General features: G+C 39.1%; 1 protein-coding gene and 1 non-coding gene across 11 annotated transcripts in view; both read left to right on the top strand.

The window, feature by feature from the left end:
- LOC131220871 (uncharacterized) overlaps positions 1 to 17,025 on the top strand; it is a 30,968-nt gene extending 13,943 nt beyond the window's left edge. For 8 of the 10 annotated variants that reach the window (XM_058215736.1, XM_058215735.1, XM_058215733.1 and 5 more), the window contains 11 exons: positions 931 to 975; positions 1,096 to 1,175; positions 4,239 to 4,303; positions 4,391 to 4,457; positions 4,912 to 5,025; positions 12,961 to 13,034; positions 14,242 to 14,339; positions 14,573 to 14,632; positions 14,722 to 14,790; positions 14,895 to 14,948; positions 16,440 to 17,025. In XM_058215736.1, coding sequence (XP_058071719.1) covers positions 931 to 975; positions 1,096 to 1,175; positions 4,239 to 4,303; positions 4,391 to 4,457; positions 4,912 to 5,025; positions 12,961 to 13,034; positions 14,242 to 14,339; positions 14,573 to 14,632; positions 14,722 to 14,790; positions 14,895 to 14,948; positions 16,440 to 16,490 — 777 coding nt within the window. In that variant the 3' untranslated portion in view covers positions 16,491 to 17,025. The remainder of the gene's footprint in view (positions 1 to 930; positions 976 to 1,095; positions 1,176 to 4,238; positions 4,304 to 4,390; positions 4,458 to 4,911; positions 5,026 to 12,960; positions 13,035 to 14,241; positions 14,340 to 14,572; positions 14,633 to 14,721; positions 14,791 to 14,894; positions 14,949 to 16,439) is intronic. The other 2 variants (XM_058215734.1, XM_058215739.1) reach the window with 2 other exon arrangements.
- On the top strand, positions 12,080 to 12,267 carry LOC131222011 (U2 spliceosomal RNA). Its single transcript, XR_009159721.1, has one exon. It is a non-coding gene; the product is annotated as a U2 spliceosomal RNA (small nuclear RNA).
- Positions 17,026 to 17,999: the final 974 nt, after the last annotated feature.

Here is a 17,999-nt window from a genome sequence, read left to right on the forward strand (position 1 = left end):
TAACTGAGATAATCTTTCTTTTTCTTACAACGAATGCCTATTGAAAGATGCCCCCAAAATATCCCAGATTGGAAGATCCTAACCTTGATTATGGATGGTCGAAGGGAAAAAAAACTATAATGTTCTGGAAGAAAGTCCAAATATCGGATGTCTATGAGCTTCCAATCTGGGTGATTGTGGGCATCACCTATCCACAGTGGGACTTGTGGGTTAGATGGTCTCGTTCGCCAAACCATGGGCATTGGGCAAACTTGTAGAGAATGGGTTCATTAGGACACTCTGTCCAGAGACGTCATACTGCTGCAGAGAACAATTTCTACCCTTAAATCCTAAGGTTCTGATGGTCAAATCCATGTCTCTGTGCAGCTTCCTTCTCGGGCTGCAATTGTGTAATTAGTTTCCTGTGAGTTTCACAATTTGAAATGTTTTGACCTGATGAAGCCAGCATTCTGTTGTCCCACTGTGCAGTTGCACATTTCTAAAATGCTGATGAAGTAGTTTGTTTATATTCTATTTTCTTCAGGAATGTGGTTGTTTTGGCTTTTGAGTACATGGGTTCAGTTCACAGGAAGATTCATATTTTTCATGTTGATTCAGACAATCATGGTTTCCATTGTGGATGGAAACATAACCGAAATCACACTTCTAATTTTGGCCTTGGATTTTGGACCACGGACTCTCTTTTTTTCCCGTCCATTTGATGGCAGCCAATTGGATTTTAGAATTGTCCTGTGCTCAATCCCCAATGGGGCCCATGTTTTGGACTATACAAATTGATGTGCACTATGTACAGAGGGTGGCCATGAAAATGGTGGAAAATGTGTGGTTCTTACAAGAACAATGCATTGAGAGGCTTAAGCACTTTTAAAAAAAAACTTTTTATTATTAACGAGTGGCTTAGATGACGACGACGATGATGACTTGTGTCAGGTGCGATGTATTATAAGGAATATAGTGAGGGATTGGGCACTAGAGGTAATCATCCTTTTCAATTCGGCTTCAATGTTTTATGTTGTTCCTGACAATAATGTGCATTCTCTTTCTTCAAGGTTGACGCTCGTTTCTTGTTCTTTTTGTCATTTTCTTTTACCACAGGGACAGAGAGAGCGTGATCAGTGCTATAAGCCTATTCTCGAAGAGCTTGATCGCCTATTCCCTAATCGGTGTAAGACAAGGTACACTATAACCAATGGTTGCTATTATAATTTTCTAAGAAAAAATGCTAAAATAATTAAGGGTGTCCAACTTTCCATGGGTCAGGCCGGCTCATCATGGGCCTGGCCTGTCATCAATCAGGTTTGTGCCTAGACTCTAGGTTGTCGTGGGTAGTTGCATTTATTTGTATTACATGCTGTCAATATACATGTGGAAATTGCTGAACAGGCTGTCTCAGGCTGATGCTGACCCAACCTAGGCCTTTTCCGTTGGAATGCCTGGTAGTAATATCGTTATGGTGTACATTGTGTCGATCATATGTTCAATAAAGCTCTTCGTGTTCTTGACCATAAGGTCAGTTATGGGACTTATGAGCCAACTAAGAGAGTTATAATGATAACGAGGGAGAGACTTTGATGTAAGGTTGTGACATGGGTTGCAGTTGCAAAGCCCCGTGATGCAGGACAATTAACCACTTGCTCTAAAAGCTCGAACTGATAGATCATGGCGAATTAATCTCTCATCTCATAGCCCAAGGCCCCACATCATATGGGTTAGGACCTCGGCCGAACTCCCCCTCGTGGGCCCCACTTCACATGGGTTCTGCTCCACACGAGCCACCCGCTTCACACGATGAGGCCCGCTTCACACAAGCCACCCATCCCGAGTCTGCCCTTGCATCCCAAAGGGGACCCCACTCAAGCCCGGTGTGAAAATGCCCCTGCATTAATCACCCTCGGTGATTAGTCTCGAACACGAGACCTCCCGCTCTGATACCACTTTGATGCAGGACAATTAACCACTTGCTATAAAGCTCGAGCTGATAGAGCATGATGAATTAATCCCTTAAACTCATAGCCCATGCCCCACATTGCATGGGTTAGGACCTTGGTTGAACCCCTCGTGGGCCCCACTTCACATGGGTTCCGCTTCACACGGATGGGGCCCGCCTCACACGAGCCACCCACCCCGAGTGTGCCCCTGCATCCCACAGGCAACCCCACTCGAGCCTGGTGTGAAAATGCCCCTGCATTACCCACCTCCGGATGATTAACATATATTTTCATGTATTTTATTGCTTCAACTGTTAGTGTCACTGGACTATGGCAAAATGGCGAAATATGTGGTAGATATCGGCCATCTATTCCATCTGTTCAGTTGTAACTCCAATGGCATAGCAACAGATCATTCATAGCAACATAGAATTGCACCAAAGACATGTTCACATTCAGCTGGTGTGTACAGTCTTTAACAATTTTGAGAAGAACCGAATGTCTCAAAGCATCTCTTTCTTCAATGTCTAGAAAAGGCAAATGGGCAAAACTGTAAATTTCTCGTACAAAATATATAGCAGTTTAACTAAGAGTAGTATTTGTTGGAATTTGTGGTCTTAAAGGCCTATCCAATAAAAGGTAATGTAGTGCATATATAATGCCTATTTCTTGTAACCATAGTTATTTGTGGAACTTGCGGCCTCAACAACATTTTCCTCCCAACAAAACCATATGGCCAATGTGGAGAGCATAAGATGCAGAATTCGATCTAACACTTTCTTATTAGAATATCATATGGTGATAGACCTGGTGGTTAGTTTTCTTTTGTGAGTGTAAACTTGAAATTGACTTCAATATTGAGGGTCTAGGATGGATTACATCCGAGTTGCAGAAGTTGTGTAAAGAAGACTGCAAGATAAAGGTAGAGTAAGGAACAATGTGTTGGTGAAAGTAAAATATTGACTGATAAATATCCATCCAGGAATCTCATTATTGCCACATACATATGTTGGTTAAATGTCAATTTCAGTGCTTTTGTATGGGCTAGTTACATGTGTCTAATTATGTTGGAAATTACTTGAGTAGGGCATTTGGAGAAGAAGATAGACGCACACTAAACCTAAGTCCTGGGAGTCTGTTCTTGTTGTCATGAAAAACCTGTCCAAGGGTTTTATTGAATTTTCCAGCATTGAAATGAGGTTTAAGCCACATGCATGAAAGAGTGTCAATTTACACACCATGCATGTGTTGAGGTGGCACTATGGCACTCAAGTGTGCAATGTAATCCATCCATCAGGGGGGCCCGACCATGTAAATGCCCTCATTTAACCAGAACTCAACTTGAAACCAAGGTTCAAAGACCCGATGGGTACCTGAACCTGGTTGGACCTTAGTCCCGTTAAAAATGTGATCTGAACCCGATCAGCCTGGGTTCAGGTATTCTAGGACTCGACTTGACAGCTCTAGTTCCCATGTGTAGCAGTTATTACTATTCTTCACGTAATTTCAAAAAAGATAAAATAAAGAACTAGATCAGATGAAGTGTAACTGGGGCGGAATTTGAAAGAATCCAATTTGACATTTTCCATCTTTCTCATGCTACAGTTCAAATCTCTTTGATTGATTTCTTTATATTCTCTTTGAATATCTTTGCAGAGTCATGATTTAGTGTTCTAGACTCTCCAATACCTAGTTTAATTACCTTGAATCTGTTTTAACATGATCAAGGGCTACTATTTAATCCTTTTAAACTATTATTTAATCCTTTTAAACATTTGTCCAATCCATAATCTTCAAAAGAAAAAAAACTCGTCCAATCCATGTTTTATTTTATTTTATTTATATTTTATTCTCAAACCTAGCCTTCCAGCTATTTTGGTACGTTCTTTAAGCTTACCTGATGTTGGCATATGCATGAGATCCAATACATTCATCAGGTTGGCACTGGCTGCCAAGTTTAGATGCCGTGGACTGAAACTAAGTGGTCCATAGGTGGGTCCACGTTATGTAAAAAGGGATGGCCAAAAAATTTGGACACTGGTCCACATCCTACAAACACGTGTTCTTAGCCTAATTTGTGCCAGTACTCTGCACAGTGGGGCCCACCTAATGGACCACTTGGATCTCGAACGTGTGCCAGTTGGCATACATGGCAGCATGTGTCTGGGCTGGTAGGCATACATGCATGGGCTTGGCATAACTTCCCTGAAGGATTTGGACTACAACATTTTCTTTACTGCTACAAAAAACATTGGTATACATCTTTGAGAAATTGTTCTAATTAACTAAAATCTCAGTATTTTGTAACAGACCTCCATGCTGTTTAGTCCCTGGGGCTGGACTTGGGAGGCTGGCTTTGGACATTTCCTGTCTTGGTATGTATGGAGTGACGAACGACTACAAACTGCTACACCTGCTTTTTTTTAGTCTGGGTGATGACCATTTAAAATTTTCCTGAGCAGGTTTTGCAAGCCAAGGAAATGAGTTCTCTTATTACATGATGATCTGCTCAAGTTTTATTCTTAACCAGTAAGAAATTCACCACAATTTCTTTCTTTACTACACCAGGGCTTTACTGAGCCTGCAAGCACCGCTACAGGTGTCCAGACTTGCCAACTTGGTGCATTCGTAGGATATCCTAGCCCTGCATCATCTCTCAAAAATAAAATAAAATAAAATCCTAGCCATGCATCCAGTGGGCTCACATTGTAGGTGACCTGGTCCAAAAAGCTGGCTAGCCAATCCATCAGGTGGGCTGCACACATTCCATCGTACCTGTGTGATCCGGCTGATGCGTAGACAGGCTTGAGCCTTGGTCCAGGTCATCTGCTCAGAGGGACCCCCACCCAATTCACGTCTCCAATGTCCCATGCTCGTGCCAAGCTGGCTAGTATGTCCATTCATAGAGTTGTGTGTGATTAGCTACACTTTTTTTCATAGACTCATTTTTACTGCATATCTTGGGTTTCTGTCATTCTAATAGTACACAGACTGCTGGGGAGTGGACAATATATCCTTGGATCCACAGCAACTGCAACTCTCTTTCAGACGATGACCAGTTTCGGCCTATTAAGTTTCCAGATATTCATCCAGCTAGGTACTTATTTTATGCTATGCAAGTTCTCTTTTGCATGCACCGTGCTTGTGACTCTCTCTCTCTCTCTCTCTCTCTCTCTCTCTCTCTCTCTCTCTCTCTAAAAAACCCAGAAAGAAAAAGATGAATGAATATCTGCATGTGTTTGCATGCCTGTATGTATGTATTTATGTTTGCATCCTGCATGGATGGATGTGCATGCATCCAGGGATGTATGTATGTACTCACCTTATTGGGAATGTTAGCAACATCTTTTAATTGACCCATGGCACAACTAATCGTCAAGCCGGATGGTCCATTCCCTTTTACCACTAGGTGCAAGCCATTGTGCAAAAATCATGCTGATCATATTCTAACCACCCTATCAATAGCATGAAAAATGGATAGTCAATATTGAGCAGAGAAATAAAATAGGACCAATCATCATCTTGAAACATCTATTCACTAGGTCCTACATTGGATTGCTTATGATTCCAAATAAGTGCTTTGGGTTCATCATTATCTAAGGTTTGTCCCAACTAATTAGGATTGGCGACATGAATCATTTTCCACCATTCCACTCTATCAAGGGCCATAACTTTAGTTAGACCATAGGTCATGAAGTTTTTTCATACTACCTCTACCCACGTCCTTTTGGACCTTGCCTTGGCAGCGTGGATTTGGAATGCTATTGAATCCAAATCAAAATACCCCCCCACCCCCAAAAAAAAGAAGAAGAAGAAGAAGAAGAAGAAGAGGTCAATTCGATTATTTAGTTGTGTTTGGCAGCCTGGATGTAGAATCCAATGGAATACAAAAATTGTATTTGGCAACCTAGATTTGGAATACAAAATTGTGTTTGGTAACCTGGATTTTGACCAAGGAGGAAATACTATATATTCACAGGACAATGAATTTGATTAAGTAAATCGGCTTTAAATATTCCCAAATGCCATACATTGACATGTCAAACCATCATTGTAATAAGCTCACCCAAAAATGAGGCATTTTCAAGCCTCGGGTGGCCCACAAAAGTGGGCCCACTAATTTGATCAATAGCATGAGACGCTTAGACAGTCCAATCATTAACCTAGACTCTTCATCAAGTCCAACCATGCATGGGATACCATGCCGACAACTCACTGATTGGAAAATCTTGACCATTTGATCAATAACATTTAATATTGATGGTCAAGATCGTCTACACAAAAATAGTCCTAAATTCCTAGTAAACGATCTGATCCATGTATTTATTAGGGCCCATTATGGATTTCCGATGATTGTGCAGGATCACTTTTGTTAGTTAATCCTATCCATCCTATCTATGGCTAAGGAAAAAGATGGCTACAAAAAATAACGTGTAATCATGGATGGATTGGATCATTTGACCAATGTGATTTTCACATAGTTATTTGATCTATGGTTTGTTGAGTACATGGTTGTAACAAAATAGTCTGCGCTCAAAGGATTAGGATCAAGGTATCCCGTATCGGTATCGGTTGGCGTAACGGTGACCTCCAAAACCGATACGGATACGGGGGCGTAACGGTGATACGGGGGCGTAACGGCCCGTAACGGTGCAAAAAATTTTTTTTGTCAAAAAAATATGAAAAAATATGGATTAAATCCGGAATATTCTAAGCATTCCAAATATGCATTCATTTATAAATTGGAACATGTTTATGGTGGTGTAACGGTCCACTCTTTGGTGAGAAGTTGTATCGGACTATCTGATGAATTTATGAACCAGATAACCTGAATTTGACTACAAAATTCATATATTTAATTTTCTAACTATCTACTATCAATGATAGATATATTAGAATGAATGTAATATGAAAATATCTTACATTTAGGTGTTTGCAATTATTTTTGAGGGCCAAAATTCATGCGTAAATAGAAAAAAATATAAAATGGCACCCCAAATATGTAAAATGCACATTAACATGTTCTACTATGATTAACACATCATATGACATCATTAAAACAGCAAAAGAATCATTAAAAAATGATTTTTCGAATTTTCAAAAAAAGGGCCGAAATAAATGCGTAAATAGAAAAAAATATTAAAAAAATATAAAATGGCACCCCAAATATGTAAATTGCACATTAACATGTTCTACTATGATTAACACATCATATGACATCATTAAAACAGCAAAAGAATCATTAAAAAATGATTTTTCGAATTTTCAAAAAAAGGGCCGAAATAAATGCGTAAATAGAAAAAAATATAAAAAAAAATATAAAATGGCACCCCAAATCTGTAAAATGCACATTAACATGTTCTACTATGATTAACACATCATATGATGTCATTAAAACAGCAAAAGAATCATTAAAAAATGATTTTTCGAATTTTCAAAAAAAGGGCCAAAAAAAATGCGTAAATATAAAAAAATATAAAAATATATAAAATGGCACCCCAAATCTGTAAAATGCACATTAACATGTTCTACTATGATTAACACATCATATGATGTCATTAAAACAGCAAAAGAATCATTAAAAATGATTTTTCGAATTTTCAAAAAAGGGCCTAAATAAATGCGTAAATAGAAAAAAATATTAAAAATATATAAAATGGCACCCCAAATCTGTAAAATGCACATTAACATGTTCTACTATGATTAACACATCATATGATGTCATTAAAACAGCAAAAGAATCATTAAAAAATGATTTTTCGAATTTTCAAAAAAAGGGCCAAAATAAATGCGTAAATAGAAAAAAATATTAAAAAATATAAAATGGCACCCCAAATCTGTAAAATGCACATTAACATGTTCTACTATGATTAACACATCAAATGGCATGATTAAAACAGCAAAACAACCATTAAAATTTGATTTTTCGAATTTTAAAAAAAGGGGCCAAAATTCATGCGTAAATAGAAAAAAATATTAAAAAATTATTAAATGGCACCCCAAATCTGTAAAATGTACATTAACATGTTCTACTATGATTAACACATCATATGACATGATTAAAACAGCAAAACATATTAAAAAAAGTATAAATACCTATTTTTGACGAATTTCTGAAAAATGGCCCACCGAGCTTTGATTCAAAAAAATTTGTGATATAATGTGTTTTTATCTCAAATACCTAGCTAAGGTTGGTCGAAATTAGTAGTAGAAGGAGTGAAAAACAGTTTGGAAACAAAAGATTTCAAAAAAACAGCAAAAAACGAGCTAAAAATGAAAAAAAAAAAAGTTATCGTTTCGGGCCCGTAACGGCCCGTTACGGCCGTTACACCCCGTAACGGGCCCGTATCGGCCGATACGGGTACAAAAAATCGTATCGGCCGATACGGCCCCGAAACGGGTAACGGTTCGCACCGTTACCGTTACGTATCGGCCGATACGGCCGATACGTAACCGATTCGGCACACCCTGATTAGGATCATCCCATTAGTGTGATGATTTTAGGAATGGCTTGCCCCTAGAGGTGCAAATGGATGGACATATTGGATTGATGATTGACAGTCCCACGTGTCAATTAAAAACTTTGGAGACATTGGTAATGTCCCATGAAGGTGGAAGTTAGCATTTCACACACAAATGCATACATGCATACAAACATACGCATTACTCTTTGTAGCATTATACTCGGAGACTTTAATGTAAATGCATATATCCCCAGTCTGGATAATCTAAGATCAACAGGGGGGGGGCAAATTAGGTGGAGCGCGCCTCATCTAAGTGAACAAGATTCACGAAGCAGTTCTTAGCCTGGGGTGTAATAAGGCTCGTGTTGTTTGCTAACATTTTGAGAGGTGGTGAAATTTGGTGGAGTTCTAATGCATGATAGGTGGCTTAGCCTAAAATGATGTAATGAGATCATCAACAGATTAACTAGAATAATTTAAAGCACAAAATAATGCTAATCAATCACAAGCTTAATGAATTCAAGTATTTAACTATGCTTAGATTCAAGACTAAATTACAACCCGTTAGTTAGATCTTATAAAACATGATTTCATAGGACCTATGGAAGGTAGGACTTCCATCTAGCATAGGAATTGATCTAATTCTAAAGGGAATCTCTTGGTTTGTTAAAGGGTTGAAGAACTAGGGTTTTGGGATTTAGGGATTTTGACTTTTAGGGTTTTAAGGTTTTAGGGATTTAGGGTTAGGATTTTAGGAAACTAGGTTTGGGATTTGGGATTTTAGGGCTTTGAGATTTAGGACTATTTAGGGTTAGGGTTTACTATTAGGGTTTTGGGAAATCTAGATTCTAGGATTGGACTCGAGGGTTTTAGGATTAGGGTTATGGATTTTCGAGAGAGAGAGAGAGACGCAAGGATCTAAGAATGAAATAGGGAGGAGATGGGTTAGTCGTACGATCTTGTCCATACTATAGTACGATCATGTGTGAAGGTCCGTACGGTAGTACGGTATAAGCCTAGGTTTAGATGGGTTTTAGAGGAGATTGGGGATGAGTTTTAAGGAAAACAAAGAAAATAAAGGAGTAGAAATGATTGAGAGAGATTGAGGAAAGTCGAAGGAGAAAAAGAAAAGAAAGGAAAGAAAAGTGTAGATATTAACTTGAAAGAAGAAGATGAGAGAGAGAGAGAGAGAGAGAGAGAGAGAGAGAGAGAGAGAAGATGGAATCACTCCATGGCTTCACACTACGCCAATCACAAGAGGTTTTACTTCATCACAATGCAAAGAGAGAAATTTTTTTTTTTCTCCATATGCAATAATGGGCTAGGGTATGGACGTCCAAGCCTTATATAGTCCCAGAAAAGATTTTTTTTTTTTTACAAAAAGACTCTCTTAGATAAAAAGTTTCGCATAAGGACGCTCAATAAAATAAAATTTGTTCCTAACTCCTTAAACTCAGCAAAAATATAAGCTAAACTAAAAAAATAACAAACATATAAACAACTAAATAAGCTAAACTATTTCGTGGCCTGTGGGGTTCACAATCAAGATGTCCAATGACGATGATCCAACGGTCGGAATGGTCCACGGTCGAAATCCAACGGTCCAAATGGTCGAAGTAAGTAACCCACATGCTTCTTCCCAGTGTGGGGCCTTCAAAGATGCATAATCATGCATGTGAGCTCTTTAACAGGCCAGACACTCGAATTGATCCCACGGGGCCCCATATATGCATCACCTAGCCATACAGAAATGGGAGCTCTCTTCCTCTGGTATACTCTGACTGGTGCTTGGATGTCCTCATCAAGTTCAAAGTTGAATTTTATAATAGGGGCAGTTTAGCTAAGGACTTGTGTGGCTCCTTCATTGCCCCTATTCTTAAGAAAGATGGTGCAGTCCGTTTGAAAGATTTTAGACCGATAAGGCCTGATCATTAACCATGAGAAATTCTGGCAACCAGGTTTCTGGCAACCAGGTTTAGGAAGGTTCTTCGTATCTTTAGCTTATCAATAGGCAGCTGATTGCGTGTGAATGCATTGATTCGAGACAGAGGGGAAGCTGAGCCTTTTTTTTTTTTTTGCAAGCTGGATTGTGGGGTTATCATAGGAAGGTTCTTGGTGGGGTTATCGTAGCTGAATTTTATAATAGGGTAGTTTATCTGTGGACTCGTGTGCCTCCTTGATTGCCCCTATTCTTAAGAAAGATGGTGCAGTCTGTTTGAAAGATTTTAGACCGATATTAAGGCCTGATAAGTAGCCATAGGAAATTCTGGCAACCAGGTTTAGGAGGGTTCTTGGTGGGGTTATCTATAGCTTATCAATAGGCAGTTGATTGCGTGTGAATGCATTGATCAAGACAGGGGAAGCTGAGCCTTGTTTGCAAGCTGGACATGCAGAAAGCTTATGACTGTGGAGTCAGGAGTGGGATTTTTCACAATACATGCTTCCTAGGTTGGGTTCTATTTGAAGTAGTGGCATATCTCTTCAGCTCATATACTTTTCTCATTCTCGATGGATCTCCCAAAGGTTTTTTTTTTTTTGGGAGTCAAAGAGGGATTTGGCAGGAAGATTCTCTTCTACCATCCTGTTTGTTGCGCTAGTGGAAGCTCTTGGCATAATGGGATGGCCTCAGAGGAAAGGTATTCAATAACGGTTACGGTGGCCGTAACATTCACTGCAATTACCATTACGATACGGGTCTTAACAGCCATTACAAACATTTAAGAAAAAAGAATGAAAAAACTGTATCACCCCTATAACAAACTGCTATGGGCCTGTAAGGGCCATTATGATCTGTGACTGGCCATTTTTTCTATAATGGTCATTATGGCCCTGGAACACGTAATGGCTCCCATTGTTGACATTACGTAACCGTTTTTAATACCTTGCTCAGCAGAGATTTGATTAGGGTGTTATTGTGTAGCTGGAACTGTCCCCAAGTTGGTCGTCTTCAATGTGCAGATGTTTCAAATTCTTTTGCAACACAAAAAAGGAACAGGTGGCTGATCTCAGAAAGGTGATTTTATATATATATATATATAGTGTGTGTGTGTGTGTGTGTGTGTGTGCGCGTGAGATAAGTATCAACACAGAAAGTCAATCTTAGTGAAAGCGAGATGCACTGCATTTGTCTTGCAGTGGATTTAGTGGTTACAATGAGAAATGTTTTTGGATGCAAGATTGGCAATTTCCTGTCCTCCTACTTGAGTGTTCTACTTTGTTTTGGTAAACCAGCCAAGTGGCTTTGAGAGGTGTTTATCGAAAGAGTTGAAAAAAAGCTTATGGGGGGTACATGTGTGGTACACCTACTTGAGCATGTCTTTCCCACTTTTGGTCCAATGGTGGTACATGTGCAGCTTGCACTTTGGTGGTTGTGTTAATTACCCGATGAGCAGGAATTTCATATGTGCATGTGTGTCTGACAACTGTCTGAGCCTCCTTTGCTCACTTGCCCTTTGAGTTGGTTCGTGTGTTATTTGGTGGGGGTCAGTATTGGGTGGTGTTGTGTGGGCATGCGAGGGTTGTCAATTTGAGCCTCTGCCACAATGGTTCCAGAGCCCCACTAAAAGAGCAAAGTTGATTGTCAATCTACCTTTTAAAAGCGACCCCAAATTACTTGGAGAAAGGATTCGATGATGATGCTTAAGTATGGAACAACCATTTCGTAACTATATGGATGTTAACAAATTCTATGATTCAACACATTCTAATGTTTGAAAAAGTGTTCAAAGAAAATCTGTTGATATCAGTTTAATATCTGATATGTGGGCCATTGGGCCACATGATATTTCTTGTGTTGGAGGTCTCACCACAATAGCTTGCTACTGGGGCTCTCAATTGCCGTTCTTGCATTGCACTACTGCTTGGGCAAAGAAAGTGTTTTAAAAAAAAAATCAATTCTAGATACTAATTTTTTTCTTGTGATGAAAAATAAATTTCAACTGACCATGTATAATCCTATGTACATATTCAGGTTTGTGTAGCTCGTATGGATATGCATCTTTTAAATGGTATGCAAAAAATGCGAAATTGTGAAAGTGCTGAACTACAGAAATATATTTTGGGCATGGTTTGTTGGTTCGTGTCTTCTTTGTAATTTTCTTATTTCATGCTAGGTTTTTGACTAGGTAACTGGCATTCCCAATCACCTGTTTGATTTGTATTGTTTCATTTCTAAAATTAGAAAAACGGATGTGCTTATCGAAAAAGGTGACTTTTAAATAGTGCGTTTCGACTCTGAGGTCATGGGTTCAAGAACCCATGTTGTGTGTGTGGGTGTGAGAGAGTGTGTGTATAACCATTGACCATTCAAAAAAAAAAAGTGGCTCCCTTCTACTAATCTAATCAATATTAATCAATATTGCAATTCGCATGATGTTATGACTTGTGATTTATTCCCTATTTGAGTTTGGTTTTTACAATTTTACTCGATAAACATGGGTTATAGGCCATAAAGTGCGAATATATAGTTATCTGCATGTATGTATGCATACAAGTTTTGAATGTTTCATGTACACAACATGTTTCCTTCTCTGCTCTATTGGTGATTGTTGACTAGATTTTGCAAACAGTGCAGGAATTACTGAAGGCTTTTCCATGTGTGGTGGCGACTTTGTGGAAGTCTATAATGACCTAAGCCAACATGGTATGTCTTTCTTTTATGGTGTGGGTCATAGTAATAGCTAAGAGAACGCAGTGGAAGCAGGAATTCTTACAGCAAAATATCCATTAGGGCCTGTTTTGATAAGCGGAAATCCACGGGAAAAAAAGAAGAAGAGGAATTTGTAACTATTATTAGATGAATTATTTTTCATAATCATTATTTGATGATTATTACCCAAGATATTATTGAGAAATGGATTCCAATGGATTCAATTTCTAGCGGTGAGTTTGATTTGCTTTCTCTAGATCTGTAAAAATCATGTGGTGATTTGTCTTCTTCTCTTTATACTTCTCAATCAATTGTCTAAGTAGGAAAATAGCTTGAGTGTCAATCTATCTAGCAATGAAGCCAAATTTATTGTCTAATGTCCCTGTTTCTTGTCTTATTCTTTGTTCCATTTCCCCATTGATGCAACTTTCTGCATCTCCATTGTTCTGTGAAATTTTGTTGAAAAGAGTAATTAGCCAGACTCGTCTGATTTCATCCAGGATCTTATCTTTCACCCCTCTATTGGTATATCATCTGCCTGACAACATTCCCATTTTCCATCCTTAGCAGCACTTTCTTTAGTCCCCTTACCCAACTTCTAAAATAATACACATGCCCTCCGAACCCTTCAGTCTGTAAGGCTCGTAATTTAATTATGACAAAATCTTCCCTCCGTCCCACCCCCATTGGAAGATCCGAATAGTTTACATTTTGGCCTCTTTTTTCTGTTGAATGTGGACCTAAGCTTATTTTCCGTTGCATTTCCACCTCCTCAATACCTACAATTCCTCTAGGAATAGTCATGTTTGTGGTAATGCAACTTTCTTCCGCAGTGTTTTTCCTTGTGTTTTTGGATACGAGGATTCCAAGGGAAAAATATGGAAAAAGAAAAGACAATGATTATCCAGTAATTATTTCTATGAACACTGTTGGAAAATGGATTCCATATTTAGGGGTCCTGTTTTGATAGCAAGTGGAATCCTCAGATTCATTTGACAATAGTCACCTAGTTTCTTGTGCTAGACAATCTGGATTATGGATAAGTGTTAGATTACATTGTGGAATCCATGTATCCAAACAGCCCAACTGTTTTTTCAGTGGAAAAGGATTTCCATTTCCGCATATCTAAACGCACCCATAGATCCATCTCTCCTACCACTCTGGTCAAACTGCATATTTTTACTGTTTGCTGTTCTTGCAGGAGCTTGGGATGCTGTGGTGACTTGTTTCTTCCTTGATACAGCACATAACATTGTCGAATACATTGAAATCATATCAAGGATTCTCAAAGATGGAGGAGTAAGTTCTCTGGTTGGTCTTGATTTATTCCTATTCTGAATTAAATTGACATTACATCCTCTCATTTTGACGTATACTCCCCTTTCCCACTTTCAATATTATACTACATACTTTTGTATGACTTTTCACATGATTCTAACACCGAAAGTAGAAAAAGGGTGTACGCATTAAAAAAATATAGGGTGTGAATATCATTTCCCTTCATAATATGGCTTAGTATGTTTGGTTGGCAGGTATGGATAAACTTGGGGCCCCTACTTTATCATTTCGCAGATACGTATGGCCCGGAAGATGTAAGCATTTTTCTAATCTCTCTTCCCTTTTTCCATGGGCTGGAATGGATATTATGATACTGTTTATGGAGTTGGTGCTTTTCTCTCAGGAGATGTCCATTGAACTCAGTTTGGAAGATGTGAAGAAGGTTGCTTTTGATAATGGATTTAAATTGGAGGTAACTATGATTTATCTTATCCAATATTAGCATCAATGGAATACAAATATCCATGCATAACGGGTTTTTTTCCTTTTTTCTTTTTCTCATGTCATGAATGACAGATGGAGAAGACCATTGAGACAACTTACACAGCAAACCTTCGATCTATGATGCAGGCAAGCCTTTTTTCCTTGTAGATAAGCAGTGAATTAAGTCTCGTAAAAGATCCTTCTTTTAGCATGTCTGGAATGCCTTGGGGAACATGGGCAGATGGAAAGCTTTTCTCCACCGATTCACACTCATCCCATTTCAACTCCTAGTTGAAACAAGTGAAATCATTATTATCGGGAAAGAAAGGCAGGAAAACAATGGCCTGCCTAATCGAATTTTCTTCTATGAGCCACCTCAAATGCTTGCAAAGTTGAAAACAAAGTGACCCAACCGACAAATTCAATTGAGTGTGGATTACTTCCAAACAATCCAGCCACTGAAGGTCCATGATTTTAGGTCCATGTCTGAGCCTTGAGCTTATTTTCAGGTCTGGGCCTAGGCATATTTTCAACAGCTTCTCTTGTCAAGTCCCGGCCTGAGCCCCTTTGTCCAGTCCCGTTAATGCCAGGCTTAGTGAAACCGAGACCTGGTTGTCTGGCCTGAAACAGGCCATTGACAGTCCTTCAATTCATGCATGAGTCGGCCGCATCTTCTTTGGTTGCAAGAACGGCCATCCGTTTTGCTCATGAGGCTTCCCGAGAAAAGGTTTGAGGCAGAATTTTTAATTTCATTAATTTCTGATTTTGGAAATTAGCATCTTACCCATGTTAAACACTTCCACAGCATCCGAAAATGTTTAGAAAAAGAGTTAGCTCATGTACGTCCAGTATGTGTCGGCCCATGATAGCCACCCACGGAAGATGGTCGGATGATTGGAACCACCCATCTGCTTCATGCTACCATGATGGACCACAGCTCAAAAATCGCCCTGAACAGATGATCCTTACCATTGATTGGAGTAGAATGTGGTGAACAGGCCTAGAAATCATGCTGGTCCACTTATTGGGTAGGCCACATGTGCGTACTGAGTGGGGACCAAGGGCAGTTACTTTGAAAACACTGGTGTAACTTGCATAGGTACGGGGGGCAGCGCCGCCAACCAAGCTCCACAGGTGGATGAATTAAGCTAGAACTGGTTTTAGTTTTACACCATTTAAGAAATGGTGGTGACATCCTTCTGGGAAAAAAAAAAAAAAAAAATGTCGGTGACTCTTCAAATGTAGACATGAAAACTATTTTAGTTTAACCGTCCATTTGGTAGCCATAAATGGATCGTTCCACAATTTTGATGGGCTGGATAGCTGCATCAGTGCCAGATGAGAGAGGATGAATCACCACCACATTTTTAGTAGTGCATAACTAACATAGGAGTCTACCCATTCTCAATAAAGTCAGGTGGACAAAAGCCATGCCTTCCATATACCAATATGAGGTAATCTAGTGCAGGCCATTATTTTTAACGGTCCATCTGTTTTGGTACACGAATTAGCCGGCCTCATTAGTTGACCTGATTATTGGGCCGGTTATCTACAGTGGGCCAACTTACATATGGATGATGCTAGATTGTAGTCTTCCATTGACAAACATTCTTCTCATGGATATGCCTTTAATTGCAGACTCATTACTTTGCCGCGTTTTGGACAATGAAGAAAGGAAAGGCTTCTTGATACCATCCGTGCCGTCAGAGGTCTTGATTCTATTCTTTCACAATGGATTTGTAGCATGAAGGTGCTGCATTCCATATATATATATATTTGGATGTTGAAACTGAGGCATGTTTGGATGCCCAATTGAATTGAATTGCAATATTTCAATTCAATTAGGTGAAAATGGCTCAAGTGGGATTAGCCCAAGTCCATTAATAAATAGCTATTCAGATAATTTCAAGTCCAACTCGAAATGCATGGAACTGTTATTAGGGGTTGGTCGTCACGATGAATTAAAACAGACCCACTCCTGTCTTTACCTGTCATTCAATTGAGTTATTGCAATCCAATCTAGATGTCCAAACGCTCCCTTGATGTGATTGTTGAATTGTCAGTTTTTAGAAACAGTTAAGAGATTTGGGTAGAAAAGGGTGATATACTCCATCTGTGAAGGAATGTAATACAATTAATTATCTTGTCCATATTTTTGATGGGATGTTCAGGTGCGGGCCAGAGATGCATGAATTTCAACAGAGACGCTTAGTCATTATTCTAATTTTGGACATTTATTCAATAGATTAACGGTCCAGTTAGTGTCCTATAAAAACATTGGAGGGTGATAATAGTTCCATAAAACAGATAGCAAGCCTCTCCCCACATTGCATTTGAGGGTGCAATATGCATCAGACTGGCTTTCATGAGTTTTGGGTGTTCTCTGTGTAACAAGAGAGGATTGCTAGAGATGCAAATCCATGTGCTGACAGAGCAAATGTGTTTTAGATCCAAACGGTAGATATGATGGTCCACTCATCAAATAGGCTAGTACCCTAGAAACAAAAGTATGGCTTAGAAAAACTTGGCTAAGTTCTTTCAGCCGTTCATTTACTTCACAAACTGTAGTTCATCTGATGAAGTCCCATTTTTCGGTCAAGGGCATGTGCGCCGCGGGACCCAACTGAGGGATGCCTTCAAATCGGAGTGTGATGCATTGGCCGATATGGGAGTCGAAAGTTGTGGGCGATGGTACCAGGACAGACCGGTGATGCGCAATAAGAGTCGGCTGAGTCGATTTAAAAGTTGGTGACTTGGCTTAAAACTCAGCTGAGTCGACTCAACCAGATTACGAGTGAGTCGAGTCTCTTTGAAGCTGGCAGATTTATTCATTTGTTTTTATTTGTTTATTTTGGGTTGCAAAATGAAAATGGATGAGAGTGAGAGTAGACCTGGTGGCTTCCATTTCTTCCATATCAGTTATCACAATAAGTTTGAAGTGCTTGTAATTGCATTGAGACACATAGAGGGTCCAATTGATCAATCTAGACTGTTCATTAGGTCCAACATACATCTCATATAATACCATTCAAAATTCATACCGATTTGACATATATCAACAATTCGATTGATGACTTTAAAATAGATGGCCAAGATCGTTTACAGAAATCGGTTCAATTAACATTTCGTTCCCTCTATTTGTCGAGGACCATATGGATTGCTTATGATTCTAAAGAATCATTTTTATTAGCCAATCGG

Source organism: Magnolia sinica, chromosome 12 (genome assembly GCF_029962835.1).
Source record: "Magnolia sinica isolate HGM2019 chromosome 12, MsV1, whole genome shotgun sequence".
In the NCBI taxonomy this organism is placed as follows: Eukaryota; Viridiplantae; Streptophyta; class Magnoliopsida; order Magnoliales; family Magnoliaceae; genus Magnolia; species Magnolia sinica.